The 22,251-nt window shown below is 57.6% G+C and overlaps 1 protein-coding gene across 10 annotated transcripts; it reads left to right on the top strand.

Annotated features, from left to right (window-relative positions):
* Positions 1–10,131: 10,131 nt before the first annotated feature.
* Positions 10,132–21,859, top strand: HOOK2 (hook microtubule tethering protein 2). 10 transcript variants are annotated; one of them, XM_057709210.1, is made up of 22 exons: positions 10,132–10,295; positions 10,816–10,901; positions 10,971–11,043; positions 11,990–12,040; positions 12,129–12,261; positions 12,367–12,434; positions 12,941–13,003; positions 13,327–13,407; positions 13,504–13,664; positions 13,750–13,890; positions 14,885–15,086; positions 15,390–15,500; positions 15,610–15,697; positions 16,083–16,152; positions 16,820–16,957; positions 17,041–17,128; positions 17,326–17,360; positions 18,893–18,975; positions 19,056–19,159; positions 19,347–19,457; positions 19,527–19,598; positions 21,594–21,859. In XM_057709210.1, the coding sequence occupies exons 1-22, from the start codon at positions 10,251–10,253 to the stop codon at positions 21,651–21,653; spliced, it is 2,064 nt and encodes a 687-aa protein (XP_057565193.1). In that variant the 5' UTR covers positions 10,132–10,250; the 3' UTR covers positions 21,654–21,859. The 10 variants fall into 10 exon arrangements, 8 of the variants coding, with proteins under 8 accessions (XP_057565193.1, XP_057565192.1, XP_057565191.1 ...); XM_057709209.1 differs by having other exon boundaries at positions 19,524–19,598; XM_057709208.1 differs by having other exon boundaries at positions 19,524–19,598; positions 21,591–21,859.
* The last annotated feature ends 392 nt before the right edge of the window (positions 21,860–22,251 follow it).

Genomic DNA, 22,251 nt, shown 5'->3' with positions numbered 1-22,251 from the left:
AAAATATGTGGGGCAGAAAATTGGGACAGTCAGGTTGAGGGTCACTGGGGTCATCTGCGAAGCCCCGATGAGGAAGAATTAGAAGGCTTGGGTCACCCCTTCAGAACTGAGATAACACTGACAGAGGGTCCCTGGTTGAGACATTAGAGAAGGAGGGGTCTTTGAGGATCCTGGGGACCTGGACTGCTGAACCTTCCACGATCGGCACCCCCTCTCGTGGGTGACCTCTAGGTGCCTGTATACTCTCTCCCCACCCCAAAGCCCTCCCCCAGTGACCCTGGGCTTTACCGACACCGTGTCGGCTCCTGGTGCCTAGACCCAGCCCGAAGGCCGGGGCGCGGTCGCCCAACCCCACTCCTTCCTTAGAAACAGGCTGGGGAAAGAGCGCCGCGGCAGGAAGTGTGGCAACAGCCCCGGGGGAAGGAACCCGGCCCTGCCTCCGTCACTCGAATCCTACGGGACCATGCGCCCCGCCCTGAGTCCAGCCGGGTTCCGCACCTCGGAAGAGGAATCTGGGTTTGCGAACCCCGAGAAAGCCAGGGGCGCTGAATAAGCCCAGCGCAGAGGCCTCCAGTCTCCGATCCCCACCCCAACAATGGTTCAGCCCTCGGCGCCCTCAGGCGATCGCGGAGGCTGGCAGTCCGGGACTATTCCATTGGCCCAACGGAGGGGGATGCACCGGAGAGCTGGGCCTGATTGCCATAGCAACAGGCCGGAGTCCGCGGGCAGGACTGGGGGCGGGGCGGCCCCCGGAGTCTCTCCCCGCCGCCCATATAAGGGCACAGGAAGGGGTGGGACTAGCGCTGTCCCGGGGCCCCGGCCAGGAGCCCGCCGCCCTGGTATCTGCCAGGTCCCAGGGCGCGCCCCGGCCCCCGGACGGCTAGTCTCGACCAGCCCCGGCCGCCGCCCCCGGGGCCCCCACGGCCTCCTGGCCCGGCCCCACCCAGCCTCTCTGGGGCCGCGTCCTGCCAGGCCCTGCCCGGCCCGACCCAACCTGGCAGGTCCCCGCCTGCCCGCGGGCCTGGGTCGGACTTCGCCCCCGGCCCGACGGGCGCGGAGCGGTAGGGCCAATGCCTGGAGGTGACCCCGGCGCCTAGGCGGGTTGGCACGGCTGCCTCCTACCTCGAGCTGGGTGCCCTTACTTTCTGCCAGGAAATCTGGGCCCCTCCCCACATACATACCTAGGGGCTGGGGTGTCCCCTCCTTCACTCATGTGGGTGAGGGGCCCTACTCCTGTTTTAGCATGGGGGTCTCCTTACCATCCAGAATACTTAAAAGGGGGATCCATTCCTTCATCTGAGGTGTACCCCTCATCTGAAGGAACTCCTCCAGAGCCCCTTCCCCAGGAATGGGTGAAAGTTTAGATGGTGAGGCTTCTGGTTAGACTTAGGTGGGACTTCCAGGCAGATAGGCTATGAGACACTAGAACCAGGGATGAGCTCAGTCTCTTTCTCTCTCAGAGAGAGAGTGAGGCCTCTATCTTTTGTGAACATGTAAAGTTCTTTAGGGTAGAGAGAGGCTGAGGGAGAGGGGCTAGCCAGCCTTTGTAGGGCAAGCACAGAGCTCACCAAGTGTGGAGGGGAGAAGGAAAATGAAAGAGGCAAAAGAGAAACTGAGCTATGTGGGGGCTGGGGGAAGTCCAGCAGAGCAGTGGCATTGGAGAGGAAGGTCCCATGAGAAGCTGGGGGTGTCCCCATCTTTGGAGGGTCCTTGTGACCCTTGGGTACCTCCTCCCCTCCTCCCTTACTTGAACTCCCCTCCCCCGCCCCAGGCTCAAGGGAGATTCCAGTGGCCGCTGAGTCTGGCAGGCACGCTGCCAGGCCTATGTCTCCCGCCCATGCTAATAACTGCAGCTGACATCTGGCTGGGCCCTGCGGGGGCGCAGCGGGCAGGGTTGGGGGGCTGGGTCGGTCTGGCCAGAGGGCAGCATCTCAGGAAGCCAACCTGCAGGTCTCCACGAGCCAGGAGGCCACAGTGAGTCAGCTCAGCCCTGACCAGTGCTGAGGCTGGCCATGCCAGGGGAGTCCTGGAGAGAGGGAGACTGGCCCAGTAGGGTACAGATGGAGGCCAAGGACCCAGCAAGGAAATGTGGATGTACGGAGGTGGGGATCAGGGCAGGGAGAGATGCAGGGTCAGAGTCGTGTAGACAGCACGACTCAGAGACACTTAAGATAGACAGACAGATGGAGAAATAATTATTATTATTTTAATAGCTAACACTTATATGGCTCTTACCATGGACCAGGGACTCTTCTAAGTGATTTACATAGAATAACTCGTTGCCTGCTTCCAACAACCCAGTGAAATACATGCTCTTCATAGCCCCATTTAACAAACTAGAAAACAGGCACAGGAAGGTGAGGAACTTGGCTGCTGAGGTCCCACAGCTATAAGCACTGGAGTTGAGCTAGAACTTGAGCTGTCTGGCTCCAGAGCGTTAGCCACTTTTGTTTGGATAATCACAATCAGAGCGGCATTTATGCAGTACCAACTGTATGCCAAGCTCTGCAGACCTTTTCATGAAGGGTCTCCTTTATCTGAGATTGGGCACAGGGCAGAGGGGTGCTGGTGTGTTTGGGGGCAGGCCAGCATGCTCTCTGCACGGGTGTTTGAGCAGGGGGTGGGGATTGGGCCAGTGAGGGAGGGCGGGGGCCCAGCTGAGCTGGTACAGCCGGTTCCAGGTCCCTGCCAGTCTCACCCTTGCGGCCTGGGCGCCACCCCCTCTTGCCGCCCCACTGGCGCCAAGGCCACCCGGTGAGGAGGGTGTGAGGATAGCCCCCTCCTCCGTCTGCCCTGGGTGCCCAGACTAGCAGCTGGGTACTGCCCAGGCCCTGGGCTCCAGACCAGCATCTGGCTGAGGAGTGTGTGCCCAGGCTTCCCTCGTGCCCAGGGGCCTGGGGCCTGGGGGACTGGATAAGGAGGAAGTTCACCCACCCCCACCCACGGGTCTCTCTGGGGCTTTTGGCCTTGGCAGGAGGGACTTCTCCTTCTTATAAATAGCCTGGTGACCCCTTCCCCTCTGGCCCCACTGGCCGGCAAGGCCCTCACCAGGAAATTGGGCCGGGGGCTGCCTGTGAGTCAACCAGTGGGCAGGCCAGGGCGAGAACCCACAAGTCATAGCACCCAGGCTCCCTCGTCCCTGCCCCTGGGTGTGGACAGGCAGCTGGCAGGAAGAGGCTGAGAATCATGGAGGCCCTCCCCCAGGAACCCCTGGCTTTCCAGTCGCTTCCCTCCCCTACCTCTGTGGTTTGGGGGGGTCCCTCACCCCTCTCCTGGAGAGGAAGCTGCTCAGTTTTCTTGGAAGCAGGAAGGAGAGTCTGTCTCTTCAGGCTGACTCAGCTGGGCATGAGGGGAGTTTCCCACAAAGCTGTTTCTGCCCCCCCCCCACTGCTGGAGAGATCTTGGGGGGCCTGAGCATGGCTGAGACCCCAGGTGCCCCATTTACAGGGGATGTACTGAGAAAACAGACCCACACCCCACCAGGGACTGAGGCTGTTGAGCTGGGCCTCCTAGGGGAAGTGACAAACAGCAGGCCTGGAGGGAGGTGGGGTGGGGGGGGGGCTGTTGGGAGAGAGGAAGAACCAGGATCTCTGGGTGGGGGTAGAGACTGGCTGGGAAGCCCAGAGCCCCACAGCACCTCAGCATCGTCCAGGGGCATGTGTGTGTCTGGTTGGCTGTGGGTTTGTGTGTGGCTGGCCTGTCAGGGCGTGTGAGTGTGTGTGAGGCCTGTCTTCTCAGGGCATGTGTCTGTGTGTTGGCCCAACCCTGCAGGGGTGTGTAGGGCCTGTCTGCTTTGGGTGGGAGGGTTTGGGGGGGGAAGTGGGTGAGTGTGTGTGTGTGTGTGTGTGTGTGTATGGTCTATGCAATAGATTGTATGTGGCTGGCCTATATGTGAATGTAGGTTGTTTTGGAGTTCATATGGCTAATCTATTGGTGTCTGGTGTGTCTGTGTGTATGTATGAGGTCCATGGCTTGCCTGTGTGAGGTCTGTGTATGTGTGAGGTCTGTGGCTGGTGTGTCTGTGGCTAGTCTATGTGTATGTGTCTATGTGGGCTCTGTGGCTGGCTGTGTGTGTGTGTGTGTGTGTGTGTGTGTGTGTGTGTGTGTGTGTGTGTGTGTTAGCCAACAGGTTCTGTCGGGGTGTCTCTGTTCTGTGCCACTGTGTTAGTGAATGTCCGAAGGTGGCCTGTCCATGTTTCTCTGTGTTGGGTGTGACTGTCTGGCCAGACCATGTCTGTGAATATGTCAGTCTGTCTGCTTACATCTGCCCAATCTGTCAGAGGGTCTGACGTGTATATTATCGGTGAGGTAGTGTGTATCTGTAAGGCTGACTTCTGGTGTCCTTAGAGCATCTCTGAGTGTGTGTGCAACTGTGGCGGGGGCGGGGCAGGGGGGCTCTCTGTTATGGTCTGTATGGTGTCCTTCCCATCCATCTCTCCACTGGTTTATGTATGTTTCTCTTGCCTCTGAGTATCTTTTTGAGTTGCTGATCTTTCTAGTGTGTGTTCGTGTGTGTGTGTCTCGTGCGTCAGGATCTGACACTGTGTCTGAACATCTCTTGTGCAGCTCTCAGGGCGCCTGCACTGAAAGTGACTGTCCCTTCTCTCTGAGTCTATCCACATGCATGTGTTGCCTGTTTGCATCTGACGCACAGTTCTCAGTGTGTCTGTCCTGCCTGTGTATTTCTGGCCTGTCACATTTGTCTCCGAGTGCCTGTGAGCATGCCACTGCCTGCCAGGCTGTGTGCTTCTCACCTGAATGTCAGTGTCATTCTGTATTTGTGTCTGTCACTGTGTCCATCTTGCCTGTATGCTGAGTTGATTTACCTGTGTCACTCCCTGCCTTTATGTTTCTGGCCTGTCGGTGTCTTCATGTGTCTGGCAGCACTTCAGTCTTCCTCTTGAGTCTGCCCTGTCACTGTGTCTGTGTTTGACAGTTGTCTTGCCCAGATATGTGTCTGACCCTGTCAGTGTGTCCCCGGTTGGCAGTCTCTCTGTGGCCAGGGTGACCCGAGTTTTGTGTGTGTGGACTGGCTTTCTCTCAGGGTGACTGTGTATGTGTACACTCCTTGCGGCCCCCCCCAAGTCTAGCCACCCTGGGCCATGTTTACTCTGCCCCCAGCCGATTTCTGCCCTGCCCGGGGAGGGGCTGACCCTCCCGTCTGTCCAGCCAGCAGTCCACAGGATGTTCCCGAGACGCTGTCTCCGCCGACATCCCCTCCCTTGGGCCACCCTCGGGTCAGGACCCAAGCGTCCAGGGCTGTGGGGGTGGGGCCGCAGCGTGGGGGGGGGGCATGTCAGGGCCCCGGAATGAGGGTGGGGGGGGTGGGGAGGCGACGGGCCCAACAGGTTCCGCCTCATTCCTGCCCCGCCTCTCACTTCCTGGGTGCCTGCCCCGGGCAGGGGGTGGACGGGATGAACCCCATGGCCTCAGAGCGCCTCAGGGTGGGGCTTCGCCTGCCCCACAAGGACTCACTTCTGCTGGGCACTCTGACACCCAGGCCTGAGAGACAGGAGGAGCCTAGGTCCTTCTACCGGCCAAGCCCCCTCCCTGCTCCTGTGCCCAGCTCTGGAAACAAAGCGTCCCATCTATTATTCACCTAATCCCACAACGCCACAATAAGCGCGTCATAATTAGTCCCCATTTTCAGATGGGGAAACTGAGACCCAGAGACCAATGAGGGCAGAGGCAGGATTTGAACCCCACCCTGTAAGCTACTTAAGACCCCCAGGCAGCTCACCAACAGCTTTCCCTGCCCTCTCTAAAAATGGTACATGTGGGGTGGAGTATGAACCCAGGCCCCCTCGAGGCCCGGCTCAAGGGGGCGCCTGGCTTGCTCTGAGTCAAAAGAGGCCCCTGGATGAAATGAATAAGAAAACGGCTTTAACCGTTTCATCGCCGACGGGCGCTGCCAAAACTTCCTGTGGGCTGGGGGGGGAGGGGCTGGAGACTGGGTTCCCGGAGGGTTGGGGGGTAGGTACTGCCAATTCAGGGGTGAGGGCATCGCCTCTAGTGACCTTGGCATGGGCTGGCTAAGGGAAGACACCAGACACCGACCCTCGCTGCAGGGAGAGCCTCACCCCTTAAGCTCCAGGTCCCCAGTACTTGGTTCTCAGTACCCACTGCCTTGAGGGGGTCTCAGAGTCCGCAGCCCCCTCCCCAGGGGCTTGAGTCACACACGGGGAAAGCCGCGAGAGGTGAGTCACGGGGTGGAGTAGGGGGAGCGAAGTCGGCTGCGGCCAGGGGACCCTCAAGCTGGCCTGAGTCACGCAGCCTCGGCCTCGTTCACCCCAGCCCCTTCCCCGGAGACCAGGAGACCTGGAGCGGGAAGCGCATTGTCGGCAGACTACGGAGCTGGAGGAAGAGGGAGGAGGGAGGAAGCACGAGCCCTGCCGCGCGGGAAGCTCCGGTTCCCATGGTAACTGGGGGGTGGTCTCTCAGCTCGGTGGCGGGGTTCCTCTCTCGGCAGGGACGGTCCCCGCGTGCTGGGGAAGCCCCCGCGCGCTCTGTCGAGGGGCCACAAGTTTCAGGTCGGGCAGGAAGGGGTTAACGGCGGGCCCCCTCCCGGGTTTCACCCTGGCCCAAAGTCTCGGCGGGGTGGGGCTGTGCCCCGCGCGCCCAACCCCCGCCGCCGCCCACGCACGCACGCACGCAGCTAGCCCATTCCCCCCGCGCTCGCACGCACGACCGCGTCGGGCTCCACGCATGCAGCGACCCCCGTCGTGCCTCACGTCACGCACGACGCACGCGCCCCCGCAGCGCAGGGAGGGGCCTAGGGCCGCAGGACTCCCCGCACTTGACGCCCCGCAGCACATCACCGCCTCCGCTGAGCACGCTGTCCTATGTGACTTTGACATCCCCAACACAAGGTCACAGACTCTCCAATCCACAGTGTCACACGACACAGGATACACCCGCCACACGTTGACACAAACCACTAGTCCAGCCAGCCACGCGGCGAACGCGGGCAGGGTCACCCTGTCATACACGGTTTGTGGTAGGGACACAGACAGGGCTATCTTCATACACAGATAGATGGCATATACAGACACTCTGATAAAGCCACACCATCAAGACAAAGTAAGACACAGATGAAAGTCTTGGACCTCAGGACTCCAGTTGTCACACAGCCACTCCTCTCACATGGAGATGGTAGAGGCACAGAGATACATGGTGGGGACAGACACACGACAGTCGTGCTGTCACGCGGACGTCACAAATAGGGTACTCGAAGTAAAATAGGGACACAGATACAAACCCACAAAGCCACACACAGGGACACCAGATTGTCTCGGGGACATGGACAAACCAAGGACACATGATAGGCTCATGCTATCACAGGAAAACACATGATGGAGAGAAAGTAGGACACAGTCACAGAAACACAACCTAAAGCCTGAAGGCTGAAGTACTGATTGTCATACATTTACTTGTCACACAAAGAATGACAGGGATATACACACAAAGCAGGGTCCTATAAAGAAAAGCATGTGCCCTAGTCCCTCACAGCACCCCTCCAAAACCACCAAATCACACACACAGCCTGTTGCTTAAATTCCCAGGGCCTCAAGACACAGGTAGATGCAGACACACAGGCCTGTGCACACACAATCACAGACCCACCATCTCACACCTGCATAGATGCGAACACACTTCACATGAACTCAAAGACTTATACACAGACACGAGGAGGGGGTCAGGATGGGCATCCTGGTGGAATGTCAGTGTCTGGAGTGCAGAGAGCCTGCCAGAGTCCCTTATGGTATGGGGCATGGTGTCCACCCTGAGGCTGTGGTTAGTCCCCCCGGGGGAGGAGAGGGGCACCGTCTCCAAATGTGTGAACCTAGGGTCCCCATCCCAGCTCTCATGACTGGGTCTCTGCCCAGATGTGAAGGCCGAGGGGGCAGGCGGGGGTCCAGCTGTGGCCGCAGGGAGGGGTTGAGTCACTCACTTCCCAGCAGTACAGCCCAGGCTGGGCCCAGCTGTTCCTGGAAACAGACAGGAGGGGGTGGGGTCCCCAAACAAGCTGGGGGCTGTTGACCCAGCCCCACACTCTCTGTTCTTAATGGAGGCCTCCAGATCATTCCCCAAACTTTGGGGCTCTCTCCACTGAAAATGGGGGTTTGAATCCTTCCCCCAAATAAAGGATCCCTGCTTCAAAATGAGGATTTGTGACCGCTCTCTTTGGATTGAAGGCACACGGATGCCCCCAACAGTGGGGTTCCCTGCGTCCCATAATAGGGATTGCTGCTCTTCCCTGCCAACGTAGGGAGCTCCCTTTCCCCCAAAACATGAGATTCCTTGCCGCCCCAAATGGAGGGTTGTGATTCTTTCTCCAAAGTGAGGGCCCCCAGACCTTCCTTTAAATCTGGGGACTTTGGGGTCCCTGAGCTTCTATAACGCCTGTGATATCATGGCAACGTTAGAACAATTCAAGTCCATGCTCCAGATATTTAGATTCCTCCTAAACATCAAGATCCCTGTGGTTGTGCAAACATTGGGGACCCCACTCCGAAATATTTGGCGGTCCTATCATGTATCCCAACACTGGACAACCAGGTCCTCCCACAGATATTCCCAGCCTCCTATCCTTGTAACAGCCGTAGTTCGGCTCACTTCCACTTCTGCCTGGTGGCAGGGGGGCCCCGTTTTCCCCTACTGGCAGCACCCTCTTCTTGGTGGGTGCGGGATAAGGGCCTCAGCTGCGGCTGTTCTCACGCCCGCCGGAAGGCAGCCCAGTCCGGAAGCCGGCACTGCCGGCCCTTGTCCCCTTCCTCCCTACTCCCCCCTCCCCACCCCTACCCCCACCCTGTTCCCAGGGGATGGAGGCTGAAAACAACTCGGGAAGGGGATGTGGGTGTGTAGACGAGCCTCCAAGGCCCCTGTATGCGTGCGGTTACGCTTCTGAGTGGGCTGTAACCTGGAGTCTGGTGCTAGAGTGACTGTGTTCCTGCGATGCTGCAGGGAGGGAGGAGTGCGAGGGGGGAGGGGAGGGAAGCTGTTGTCAAGCTGCCCAACCCGCTCGGGGGCAGGGTCGCTGGAGCCAGACTCTGGGTTGGAGGGAGCAGCTCCCCTCCTCTCAGACCTAGACCCACCCCCAAAGCAGAGTCCGCCCCTCCCTCTGGGTACAGCTAATAACCTCTAATTACTGCTTATTACCTCGTCCGCCCGCGGGGGAGGGACTGCCCGGGAACTCAGGCGTCAGAGGGCGCGGGCCGGGGCTTTACCCCCTCCTCTAAAGCCGGATACACCCAGAACCTCTGTTTCCTCGCCTGCGTACCTGGAATTAAAAGAGCACTTGCCACCTAGAGTCGTGGAGATTTCAACCATGTATATATTGAAATCGCTTAGCGCAGAGACTGCATTTTGTAGGCACTCCGTAAATGGTGACTGCGATTTTATTGTTAACTAGTATTGTTCATACTTTCTTTTAAGCCCCCTTCACTGCCCAGACGGGGTCTCAGAGTGGGCCCATCCTTTTCCCCGTAGGCCGCGTTCCTGCGGCCTGGGCGCCCCCTGGTGGGCCGTGGCGACCAGGGCGGCCCGAACCTGGGTTCTGAGGCAGGAGGGCCCCGGCGCGGGGCTCGGGGAGGGGAAAAGCTCAGTGGAGGGCGGATCCAGGATCCACAGGCAAATGTGCCTGTCCATTACCCAGGACGTGTGTCTGACTGACCCATCCTGCCCTCGACTTAGGACACGAATTCCCTTGTCTACCCCTGGGCAAGACTATCAAGTCACCTCCACTGGGAAGAACCCTTTAGTGTCCCCCCTCCAAGTCCATAGAATAGATTATGGGCTGCCCCTCTCCCTCGCAAAGGCTCTGAGCGTACAGTGGCTAGACAGCACAATTTCTTTCAGCCGAAGGGAAGGGACGTGAATGCGCCTGTATAACAGGGTGGGGCAGCTCCGCCTCTGATGAAAAGGAATGACGGTGAGGTCTTCGCCACCCCAAAAAGAGCTCGGGGAGGAGCGGCGGCGAGGCCACCCTTGGGATGCGCAAGGCTGGCCCAGACTGACCCCTAGCGGCAGGGCCGGCGCCCAAATGCTTCCCGGATCCAAGATGGCGGGTCTGAAGGCCTGAGCGGGCGCCCGGAGGAGATCACGTGTTCAGGGCGGGGCCTGCTCCGAGGGGGCGGGGCGGCGCTCTAGGCCGAGCGGGAGGTCAGGGCTGCGGGCGCTCGCTGGTGGTGGATCCGGACGCCGCTGCGGTGGCGGGGCTCCGCGGCCGGTGTCGAATCCAGTCGGGAGCCATGAGCGTGGACAAGGCCGAGCTATGCGGGTCTCTGCTCACCTGGGTAGGTCGAGGGCGGGGCCAGGGACAGGTGTACGCCCGCTCTCCTCCCTCCGGAGCCCCGACCTTGGCTCTGTCGACCCCTGCGTCCTGGGGCTGGGAGGAGGAAGGGGTCGTCGGCCTGCCAGGCCGCTGGACTCTGGCCTGAGCACCTGCCCCGTTACGTGGCAGGTTTGCGTGGAAAGAACAGGTGAGGCCACGCCCCTTCGTGGCTGGGTCATGTGGGCGAGGGCACAGGTGAGCTGGCCTCGTCACGTGGTGCCTGTGGGGCCCAGGTGACTCGTGGTTCTGCCCTCGCCTGGTCGTGCGGGGTTTGTTGGGCAGAGGTATAGTGAGGGCCACGCCCCCTCCGGTCCTTCCAGGTGAGCAGAAGCCACTCCCCAGTAGAGCTGGCTTGCTGGAGCAACAGGCCAGCCCCTGCCCAACCATGTGAGGGTCCTGCTGACCGGAAAAGTCTGCAAAAGGGGTGTGGTTACGTAGTGCCAGGCCCTGATTCTGTCTTGCACTTTCCTCTCCCCACCCAGTTGCAGACGTTCCATGTCCCGCCCCCTTGTACCAGCCCCCAGGACCTGAGCAGTGGCCTCGCAGTAGCCTATGTGCTGAACCAGATGTGAGTGGGGCTGAGGGGGAGGGTCCCAGAAGGGTCCCCCAGCAGCTCATCCCACCTTCTCACCCCCAGAGACCCTTCCTGGTTCAACGAGGCATGGCTCCAGGGCATCTCAGACGACCCAGATCCCAACCGGAGGCTGAAGGTGACAGGTGGACTCATGGATGGGGGAATGACTGGGGAAGAGTTGATCAGGGAAGAGTCAGTTAGACATGTCCTGAGTGATGGACAGACAGACCTGGACAGGAAGAGGGACAGATGTGTGGTGACCAGCCAACTATGTATTTGTTCCTTCATTCTTCTATTAAGCAGGCCTGGGTATGCAGCAAGGAATAACACAGACAAAAACGTGCATATGCAAACATTAATATTGTTTTCCAATGACAGTTAGTTCTATGAAAACAATAAAAGCTGGGCCATGAGAGAGAGCTACTGAGAGTGGGTGAGCAGTTACTTCAGATGGGCTGATCTCCATGTAAGATTTGGAGGAAAAGTATTCCAGACACAGGGAGCAGCAAATGCAAAGGCCCTGGGTTGGGAATAAGGTTGGTGTGATCGAGGAATGGCAGGGAGGTCAGAACAGAAAGCAAGGGGGCAGGAATGGTAGATGAGGTCATCAGGGGCCGGGCAGGCTAGAGCAGGGAGGTAGATTCTATTTTAAGTGCTGTGTAAAGTCAAGGAAGGATTTTAATAGAGGAAAGACACAAACCTGGCTTGGACTTTAAAAAGCTCCCCCTGGCTGCATGTAGAGGAGTGGAAAGTAGGCAGCAAGAGTGGAAGGTGGTGCAATAATTCAGGTGAGAGATGATAATGGCTAGGGTCAATATAGTGGTGCAGGTGGTGAGAAGTGACTGGATTCTGGGGACACATAAACAAGATGGGCACATGGATAAGAAGGTCAGGCATCCAGACAGGTCACTCCTAGGAGAGGGGACATACAGACAGAGAATGGAGCCAAATAGGATGATCACCAGGGATTGGGAGGAGAGACTGAGAAAAAAATGATGGGCTAGACAGATTCAGGGTGGGGGCTGCCTGGCCCCTTCTGGGGGCCTTTGGGACCCTGGACACAACTCCTTGCCCCTTCCCAGGTCAACAATCTGAAGACAATTTTACAAAGCCTGGTGGAATACTCCCAGGATGTGAGTAACTGTAAGGGGATTTAGGGGGTTGGGTTGAGAGGAAGGGGTATCCATGGGCCCCTGATACCCTTTCCTCCCCCCTCCTCAGGTCCTGGGGCATCCCATTTTGGAGCAGCACCTTCCAGATGTGAGCCTCATTGGCGAGTTCTCAAACCCAGAAGAGCTTGGCAAGCTGCTTCAGCTGGTGCTGGGCTGTGCCATCAGTTGCGAGAAAAAGCAGGGTATGGGAAGTTAGAGGGTCCCTAGGGGAAGACCTGAAGAAACCCTCCTTGCCCCTCCCTGCGGCCCCCCCGCCCCGTCTCAGTCTCCCCCACCTTGACCCCCAGAGCACATCCAGAGAATCATGACGCTAGAGGAATCTGTTCAGCATGTGGTGATGGAAGCCATCCAGGAGGTAGGTGGGGGTGCCCACTGTGGCAAGGAGCTTCAGGGCAGGAGACAGCTTCAGGGCAGAGGCAGCTGGGCACAGGCTCTGCCCTGGTAAGGTCTGGGCTCTGTCCGGAGCTCAGCTGGCCAGATTTCCCTGTCTCATGTATCTGCCAGCTCCTCCCAGCTCTAAGTCACAACCTAGCATGCTAAAAGGGCAGGGCCTCAGGAATTCCCTGGCAGTCCAGTGGTTAGGACTTGGTGATTTCACTGCCATGGCCCAGGCTCAGTCCCTGGTTGGGGAAGTAGGATCCCACAAGTGGAGCAGCACGGCTTGGTGGGGCTGGAGGGAGGGGGAGACCAGGACTCCCTGTGTGCTGGACACATGGGGCAACCTCTGGGCTGGAGTTATTGGGGAGGACTGGCTTTGGGGACAAGAGGATGGAGAGGTACTTAGACTAGATTGCAGAAGCCTTGGAGGCTGCCCTCAGAGGGCCCAGCTCATCTCAATGTCCTCCCACCCTGCACCTCCAGCTCATGACCAAAGATACATCTGACTCCCTGTCACCGGAAACATATGGGAACTTTGATAGCCAGGTAAGGGGTGGGGACCTTGTTAAAGGTCCAACCCCATTACTGATTTTCAGGGCTGCCTAAGGAGGAGGGGCTTGACCTTAAGCCTATAAACCACTCCCATCCCCCAGGATCCTAGCCTCTTCCCTTGCCAGGTCCCCAGGGTTACAGAATTGCCTTTCCTCCAGTCCCCTCAGGTCCCAGCCCTCTCTTCTTAGATCCTGAGGGTTTCTCAGCTCCCTCCTCTCTGTCCCTAGAGATCCCAGGCTCCCTTTCCCCATTCTGCTCCCCTGGATCCCTGAGTTTCTTGCCTCTCCCCAACCTCCCCCCTCCGCTCCTCTCATCAGTCCCGCAGGTACTACTTCCTAAGTGAGGAGGCTGACGAGGGGGACGAGCTGCGGCAGCGCTGTCTGGACTTGGAGCGGCAGGTGGGGCTGAGCTGGAGGTCCATAGGTGCTCCCAGGGCAGGGTCGCCCGCACTGCCCCCCTCCCAGCTCCAGCTTGTCTGTATGCCCTGCCCTCAGCTGGTACTCCTGTCAGAGGAGAAGCAGAGCCTGGCTCAGGAAAATGCGGTGCTGAGGGAGCGGGTGGGCCGGTCCGAGGGTGAGGGTGCCACCGGCCTCACCGCCAAGAAGCTGCTGCTGCTGCAGTCCCAGCTGGAGCAGCTGCAGGAGGAGAACTTCAGGTATGATCAGCTGGGGACAGGTCCCGCAGGACGGGGGATTGGAGCAGGCACAGTCCCCTCATCTGCTGCTTCTCCTATCCCGCAGGCTGGAGAGTGGCAGGGAAGACGAGCGCATGCGCTGTGCCGAGCTTGAACGGGAGGTCGCTGAGCTGCAACAGCGGAACCAGGCGCTGACCAGCCTGGCCCAGGAGGCGCAGGCCCTGAAGGATGAGATGGATGAGCTCCGGTGAGTGGCAGGTCCTCACCGCACACCCCCATTGCCAGAGTGCCCCTCTGATGCCATAGTATCTCTGTAACCCCAGATTCCTAGGGGGCACCCACAATGCCCCGTTGACTCCACAGTACCATCCTGAACCCCACCCCACTGCGCTATCCTGGAATCCACCACGTCCTCTGGACAACACCAAACTCCTTGGATCCATGGTGCCCCCGGGACCCCATAGTGTCCCCCTGTTATCCTACCTTGTACACCACATACCTTATAGCATCCCTGTGACCCCAGCAAGCCTAGGGGTCATAATGCTTCCCAGACCTCACTGCACCATTCTGGGCCCCATCATGCCCCAGGATCCCATGGTGTCCTCCAGGACCCCACAATGTAATAACTTGGCCCCTCATGACCCCTCTCTCCCCCATCACATGACTGTACCTTCTTACGACTTCACAGCACCCCCGCAACCACAGAGTGCTTGGTGGGCCCCCATAGCACTTACCCCTCAACCTCACTGTGCAATCTGTAGCCTCAGAGGGCTCCTCTGTGACCCCCATGGCACCCCTGTAATGTTAAAGTGCCTAGTGAGCCCCTACCATACCTTCAAGAGCCTTTGCATTTTGAGTGCTCTGCCTCAAAGATCCCCCAGGACCCCCACAGCCCCTGCACCCACAATGCCCTTGTTAGGCCCACAGCCACCTCATGACCCCAAAGTGTCCATGGGGGCTCCTCAGACCCTCTGGGCCCCATCATTCCCCCTGCAACCCCACAGTCATTTTGTGTCCCCCAGTTCCACTCCTGAGGATCTCTGATTTTGACCCTGGGCTAACCATTGATCTTTAGGGCTCCCTTTATGCTTCGTAATGATCCCCCAACACCACCAGGCCCTGCTGACCCCTGACCCCAAGGCTGATCTGACACCTTTCCTGCCTCGAGGGCCTCGCATCCAAGCTGAACCCTTGACCGCAGACCCATGCCTCCTCTTCCCACTTGCCCCCCCCGCCCCCAGGCAGTCCTCGGAGCGCGCTGGGCAGCTGGAGGCCACGCTGAGCAGCTGCCGGCGCCGCCTGGGCGAGCTGAGGGAGCTGCGGCGGCAGGTGCGGCAGCTGGAGGAGTGCAATGCTGGCCACGCCGAGCGCACACGGCAGCTGGAGGACGAGCTGCGCCGGGCTGGCTCCCTGCGTGCCCAGCTAGAGGCGCAGCGGCGGCAGGTGCGGGGGGGGGGGGGGGGGGGGGGGGGGCGGCCTGGACCTGGACTGGGGCCGGGCTTCTCTTGGCTGGCCGCTGACTTTGGCCTACCTTCAGCAAGGTGCAGAGCCCTTCCACCCAGAGCCTGCTCCCTGTATTATACATAGGCCACGCCCTTTAGGCCGGCCAGCTCCTCCCCAGGCTTGTAAGCCACACCCCTTCTCTTAAGCCTCCTCCTCCAAGTTCCCACAGCTGATCCCTCTGGCCCCGCCCTTTCACCTTGTACTCAGTCTCTGCCCCTCCTTCCCACCCTGCCCTCTGTTCAGGTTCAGGAACTGCAGGGTCAGCGGCAGGAGGAGGCCATGAAGGCCGAGAAATGGCTATTCGAGTGCCGCAATCTGGAGGAGAAGTATGAGTCGGTGACAAAGGAGAAGGAGGTGAGGCTGAGGTCCCACCGCCCAAGCCCCACCCTGCCCAGCATGGCAAAGCCCGTTCCCCAGGAGGCTGATCCTGCCTTAAGTGGCCTGTTGCACCCCATCCCTTCAGCGGCTGTTGGCAGAGCGGGACTCCCTGCGGGAGGCTAATGAGGAGCTGCGCTGTGCCCAGATGCAGCCTCGGGGTCTGACCCAGGCCGGTGAGTTGGAAGCCCGTCCCAGGGCCTGGGAGATGGCTGGCCTGGAGCCTTACCTGGCCTGGTGTGCTGTTAGGGCAGGCAGAAAAGGCAGTGTCCCAGGGCTTGTCTAGGTTGGATGCAGAGCTGGGCCATGCTGGAGGGAGGCTAGAGTGGAAAGAGGTGACATGGGCTGACAGAAAGCAGGGGCTGTCCTTCGGGGCTCTGGGTGGGGCAAAGGCAAACTCAGGGCAAGCTTCACAGCTCCCTGACAAGCTGGGGATGGGGTTTGTGTCAACTCAGGCTTTTGGCCGAAGTTGAGCCCCCAAAGATGCTTCTTAGAAAGAGGACCCTAGGGATGGGGACAGGAACTGTACAGCCACCTGAAGACTTTTCTCACACTCTCCAGACCCCTCACTGGATCCCACCTCACCGGCTGTGGAAAACTTAGCAGCCGAGATCCTACCTGCAGAGCTCAGGTATCTTGGGGTCACTCAGAGCTCTGGCCCCACCGGGGCCTACCAGTGCCCACCCTCAGCCCCGTCCCCAGTGCATGTACTTAACGCTAGCCAGGTCTGCTCAGCTTGGTTCCCAAGTTGTAGCCGGGCTTCTAGGCCCACCCACTCCTAATTCTGCTCTTACCTGGCCGGAGCTCTAGCCCTATTGGTGGCTCACCTCTTCAGGATCCATCCTCAGTGCACAAATTAGGTCCAACCCATCTGTCTCCACTGCCCAGACAAAAATCCTTTGTCCCAGCCCCTCCCATATCGGGTTCTGCCCCTAGGACACAACCCTGTCTTCAGTGTATTCCCTGTTAGGTTCAGTGCCCTGTGCCCTGCCCACATGAACTCCCACTCCAGCTTTTCCCTTTGCAGTGTCTTACTTTCTTGCAGCCACATCTCAGTGTTCTAACCCGCTCTTGTAGCCCCATCTTTCTCTGACTCCACCCCTAGACCCAGCTCATGGCTCCGCCCACTCCCCCCCCCCCCCCGCCCTACGCTCTGCCCACCCACGCTTAGGCGCTGTCCGCGGTACTCTAACCCTACCCCAGAGTATATCTGGGCTCTTCCCCCAGGGCTCTGTCTGGGTAGGCCTGAGTGGTAGTGACCCATCCCCAGGCCTGCTCACTCCTTTCCCTGTCTGCAGGGAGACGCTCCTGCGGCTTCAGCTGGAGAACAAGCGCCTGTGCCAGCAGGAGGCGGCCGACCGGGAGCGGCAGGAGGAGCTGCAGCGCCACCTGGAGGAGGCCAACCGCGCGCGCCACGGCCTGGAGACGCAGCACCGGTGAGGACCCACACGGCGGAGCAGGGCACTTGGAGAGGGGCTGAGGGCGGGCGCAGGCACTGAGCGGGCCCCCACCCCCGCAGGCTGAACCAGCAGCAGCTGTCGGAGCTGCGGGCCCAGGTGGAGGACCTGCAGAAGGCCCTGCAGGAGCAGGGGGGCAAGACTGAGGACGTGAGTGCCCACCTCCTCCCTGCCTGGCCCTCCCTGGTGCCCCCTAGTAACCCTCCTCTCTCTCCCCTCTGCTGCCCGATGTCCCGTGAAGTCCATTGTAAGTACCTTGAGCCCAGGGTGGCACCCCCTACCCTCACTCTGGGAAGAGTTTGGGACCTCTGGACCCCCGCCCACCCAGTGCCTCTTCTCTTCTCTAGTCAACCCTGCTGAAGAGGAAGCTGGAGGAACATCTGTGAGTCCCAGTGTGGGGGTACTCCTGGTGGGGGGAAAGGCTGGGGCAAAGGTGTGTGAGGGTGGATCTGTTATCGATGGGAGTTATTTATGAGGAAAGGGAATCTGAAAGATGAACTCAAGTGGGGTCTTACAGACTAAGGGAAGGAGTATGGAATGTTTTGGGGGAACAATGGGGAACCATAGAGGAAATTTCAACAGGGTGTGTGACAAAGTAATAGTCACCTTTCAGTTTTGCATTGTTAAAAAAGAAACTTTTTTCTTCATTTTTGGCCACACCATGCGGCTTGTGAAATCTTAGTTCCCCAACCAGGGATTGAACTCGGGCCCACGGCAGTGAAATCTCTGATTCCTAACCACTGGACCTCCAGGGAATTCCCCCAAAAAGAAGCTATTAAAAAAATAGCTCATTAACTCAGTTTCTGCACCATTCCACTCCCGTTCCTATTAGCTTATTATGGAAATCCTTCCAGAACTTTTAAAGCAAACCCCAATGAATATGAATATAGATTTTTACTCTCATTTCTTGTTTACACAAAAAGTAGCATTATATGTGCACTCTGCTTTTCCTACTTAACAAGTTAACTGGGGTACTTTCTCCTGTGAATAAACAAAGGGAGTCATTATTATTATTGTCATTTTAAAATATAGAATATAGCAGCCTTTGTCAACTGGGGTTCCATGGGGCTACTAAGGCTTACAGAAAATGATTTTTGTGACTATTTTCTCAGTTTTGCCAAGGATGAAATGTAGCTAATGCTGACCTAGAGCACAGAAAGTTATTTCCTTACAGAGGATGGAACCTGGAGGCATTAAGGCTTAATTCTCCTGTAGAGTTTTGGTCCAGAAGGCCTGGCCTATAGGCTTTTTGTAATATCATAATGTGTTCAACTCCTTTCTAGGTATTTGCATCAAGCAGTGCAACAAAGTAAAACCTTGTATATGCATCATTTTGCTTGTGTGCAAATATATCACAAAAATGGAATGGGTGGCTCCCAGGGTACATGCCTTTGTAATTTCAGTAGATATAGTCAGAAGTTCACTATTAGATATTTTACCATGTTCCACATCCAACACATGGTAATAATTGTCTTACCTACAGGGATCTTTGGGGTTTTGCCACAGGTGGCAGAACTATGAAGTATTAGCTTGCATTTCCATTCGTTATAAGCAATTTGCATTCTAGAAGGATCCTTGGCTGCTGGGTGGAAAATGGAACTGACAGGTTGAGAGTAGAAGAGGCTGGTAAGGGATGATGGTTCCTGGACCTGCGTGTGGGCTGTGGAATGGGGAGAAGTGGACAGATGGGGGTGCTGATCCAGGGACCACCTGATGAGGGATGTGGAAGGTTGTGGCTCTGATGGTGGAGGAGATGGTGGGTGGTGGGGCCAGGGCACATAGCCCCCAGGCTTGGGGTCAGGCACAGAGGTCTACAGGGACACTTCTGGCCGGCTGGGAAGGCTGTGGCCACCACTGGGTGGAAGAGAAGTGGGCCCAGAGCTCAGCCTGCTGCTGTTGGTCCCCTGCCCACAGGCAGAAGCTGCATGAGGCGGATCTGGAGCTGCAGCGGAAGCGTGAGTACATCGAGGAGCTGGAGCCTCCAGCCGACAGCAGCAGTGAGTGGGGCTGGGCGGCCGGGTGGGTGGGGGGAGCCCCAAGCTTGGTGCAGAGCCGAAGGGCCACCTTGTTCCCCCAGCAGCCCGGCGTATCGAGGAGCTGCAGCACAGCCTGCAGAAGAAGGACGCAGACCTGCGGGCCATGGAGGAGCGGTACCGTCGCTATGTGGACAAGGCGCGCACAGTGAGGACCCTGGATGCCCCGCACGCCTCCTGCCGAGGCTGCTGCCTCCCATTGGTTCATGTCTCCTGCCAGTTTGCAGTTCTCTGCCTCCTACCCCCACACCTGTCATACGTTATCATGTCACAGACTTCTACACCACGGCCTGTGAGGCCAAGGTCACTGTGGCTGTGTCTTCCCCAATCACTAGGTCATACAGACCCTGGAACCCAAGCAGCGGCCACCTGGAGGGGCTCCTCCAGACCTCCACACCCTGAGGACACAGCTCCGGGAGCGTGATGTCCACATCCGGCACCTGGAGGTGGGTGTCCTTATCCCTTCTTGCTGCCCCCCAGCATATCCAGGCCATTGACTATTGCCTCCTTAGCAGATGGACTTTGAGAAGAGTCGAAGTCAGAGGGAACAGGAAGAAAGGCTTCTCATCAGTGCCTGGTACAATATGGTGAGTGCACCATCACCATGGCTGAAGTACTAGGGGGGTCCTGTGGACTCACCTGACCCCAACTATGCCCCTCCCTCCAGGGCATGGCTCTGCAGCAGCGAGCTGGGGAAGAGCGGGCACCTGCCCATGCCCAGTCGTTCCTGGCACAGCAGCGGCTGGCCACCAATGCTCGCCGTGGACCCCTGGGACGCCTAGCATCCCTGAACATGCGCCCCACTGACAAGCACTGATGGATCTCAGGATCCTGACACCTGCCCAGCCAGTCAGGGCTTAATCCACCCTGGATTCCCCCAACTCACACGGGGCCCCGCATTATGCCTCAGCCAGTTGCTTGAGAACCTTGCAGTCACAATCTCTGCCCTTTCCTCTCCCAGGTGGGACGAGAGCGCAGGATGAGGTGGGAGGCAGGAATGGGCCTATTCTTTTTAGCAATGTGATTCTTATTCTTGATTTTCTCCCTGGGGTTAGTGAGCTGCCAGGGGAGAGAGTGATTTTATATTTGAGAAGAAAAATAATAAAGACTTTCAGTCTGACCTGGCTGGACTCTGGGCACTGAGGGGAGGGAGAGAAGGTGGGCCAAGGGCTCAGATCATTGCTTTTAAGAAGAGCGTGGCTTGCGTTCTTACTAAAGTGTGAGTGACTGATAGCGCCCAGTGAGAAGTTCGAATCATGTTTGTATCTGTGTAACTGTATGTGTGTGTGTGGTGGCTTTGGAAGAAGCTTCAGACAAAAATCCCTACCTTAGGAAGCTGTCAATTCCAATGAAGGGAGACAGATAATAAGTAAAATAGATAAAATAAATATTTGATGTGAGAAGTGCTACAGAGAAAAATGAAGCAGACAAAAGTCATAGGGATGCAGGAAGTGGATTTGGGAGATGTTGATTTTTAATAAAAGGCCAGGAAAGGAGGCCTCACCAAGGAAGTGACATAATTTAAGCAGAAACCTGAAGGAGGTGAAGGAGAGGCTGTGTAGGCATCTGGGGAAGAGTGATCCAGGCAGAGGGAATAGTATGTGCAAAGGCCCTGAGAGGAAACCTTGCTCGGTGGGTTAGAGGAACAGTGAGGAGGCCAGTGTGGCTGGAGTGGAGTGAATGAGGGGAAAAGCAGGAGTCTAGAGCAGGGAGACTGTTCAGGGCCTTGTGGGGTATGTGGAGTACTTTAGTGTTTATTTTGTTTTGTTTTGTTTTTAACTATTTGGCTAAGCTGGGTCTTAGTTGCAGCACACGAAATCTTTCATTGTGGCAGGTGAACTCTTAGTTGCAGCATGTGGGATCTAGTTCCCTGACCAGGGATCGAACCTTGGCTCCCTGCATTGGGAATGTGGAGCCTTAGCCACTGGACCACCAGGGAAGTCCCAGTACTTTAGCTTTTATTCTAAGTGAAGTGGGAGCCACAGAGGGTTCTAAGCAAAGAAGTGACCTGACCCGATTCAGGTGTTCATAGGGGAAACTCCCTGGTGGTCCAGTGTAAGACTCTGCACTCCCAATGCAGGGGGCCCGGGTTTGATCCCTGGTCAGGGAACTGGATCCCCCATGCATGCTGCAACTAAGAGTCCACATGCCACAACTAAATATGCTGCAACAAAGATCCTGCATGCCACAACTAAGACCTGGCACAGCCAAAATAAACACATAAATAAATATTTTTTTTAAAAAGTGTTCATAGGATCCCTTTGGCTTCTGTGGGAGGAAGAGCCTGTGGAGGTGTTAGGGCCAGAGCTGAGAGACCAGGCCACTAGTCCAGGTGAGTGGTTGGGTGATAGTGAAGGCTCTAGCCAGAGTGTGGACCCTGGAGGAATGGGAAATGATTGGATTCTGGATACAGTTTGAAGACTAAGCTGATGGGATTTTCTAGTGGGTTGATAAGGAGGGGGGATGAGAGAGAGGAGTTGAAGATGACTTCCAGGTTTTGTCCTCATCATTTGGAAGGACAAAACTGTCAGGGGGGGACTTTCTTGGTAGTCCAGTGGTTAAGAATCCTCTTTCCAAAGCAGGGGACGCAGGTTCAACCCCTGGTCAGGAAACCAAGATCCCACACACCACAGGGCAACTAAGCCCATCTGGTGCAACTACTGAGCACTCAGGCCACAACTAGAGAGCCCATGTGCTCTGAAGCCCTGGTGCCACAACTGGAGAGAAGCCCCCAGGGCAACGTGACCCTGCGGAGGATCCCGCATGCCACAGCGGAAGATCCGGAAGCAGGAAGATCCAGCAGTAGGGCAATACGAAGATTCGGCAATATGGCAACTAAGACCCCACGCAGCCAAAAACAAAAATAAATAAATATTAAAAAAAAAAACTGACAGAGGTTTGGACAGGTGGGGAGCTGATAGGGAGCTGGTTTCGGGACATGTTATGTTCGAGGTGCCCGTGAGATCCTCACATGCAGATGTCAAGCAAGTAGCTGGCTCTTTGGGTCGAGAGTGAGGGGAGGGATCCTGGCTGGACTTCTACATTCAGGAGTTATTTACAAATGATTAAGACCTAGAGCACTGAAAGCACTGAAGGGATATCTGAGGGTGCAGGGGCTTGGGGCAGAGGGATCACTTGCAGAAGCATAAATCAAGGCTGTCAGGGGAATTCCCTGGTGGTCCTGTGCTTAGGACTGCACGCTTTCACCCCCTTGGGCCCAGGTTCGATCCCTGGTCGGGG

The sequence above is a fragment of the Hippopotamus amphibius genome, chromosome 15, assembly GCF_030028045.1.
Source record: "Hippopotamus amphibius kiboko isolate mHipAmp2 chromosome 15, mHipAmp2.hap2, whole genome shotgun sequence".
NCBI lineage: Eukaryota > Metazoa > Chordata > Mammalia > Artiodactyla > Hippopotamidae > Hippopotamus > Hippopotamus amphibius.
Note: the sequence above shows the minus strand (reverse complement) of the source record. Positions and strands in the feature narration are given on the sequence as shown.

Coding starts and splice junctions, on each gene's coding strand:
- HOOK2 (XM_057709203.1), top strand. CDS start 10,251: ATGAGCGTGGACAAGGCCGAGCTATGCGGGTCTCTGCTCACCTGG. Junction 11,044..11,989: donor ATCCCAACCGGAGGCTGAAG/GTGACAGGTGGA, acceptor GCCCCTTCCCAG/GTCAACAATCTGAAGACAAT. Junction 12,435..12,940: donor TGATGGAAGCCATCCAGGAG/GTAGGTGGGGGT, acceptor CTGCACCTCCAG/CTCATGACCAAAGATACATC.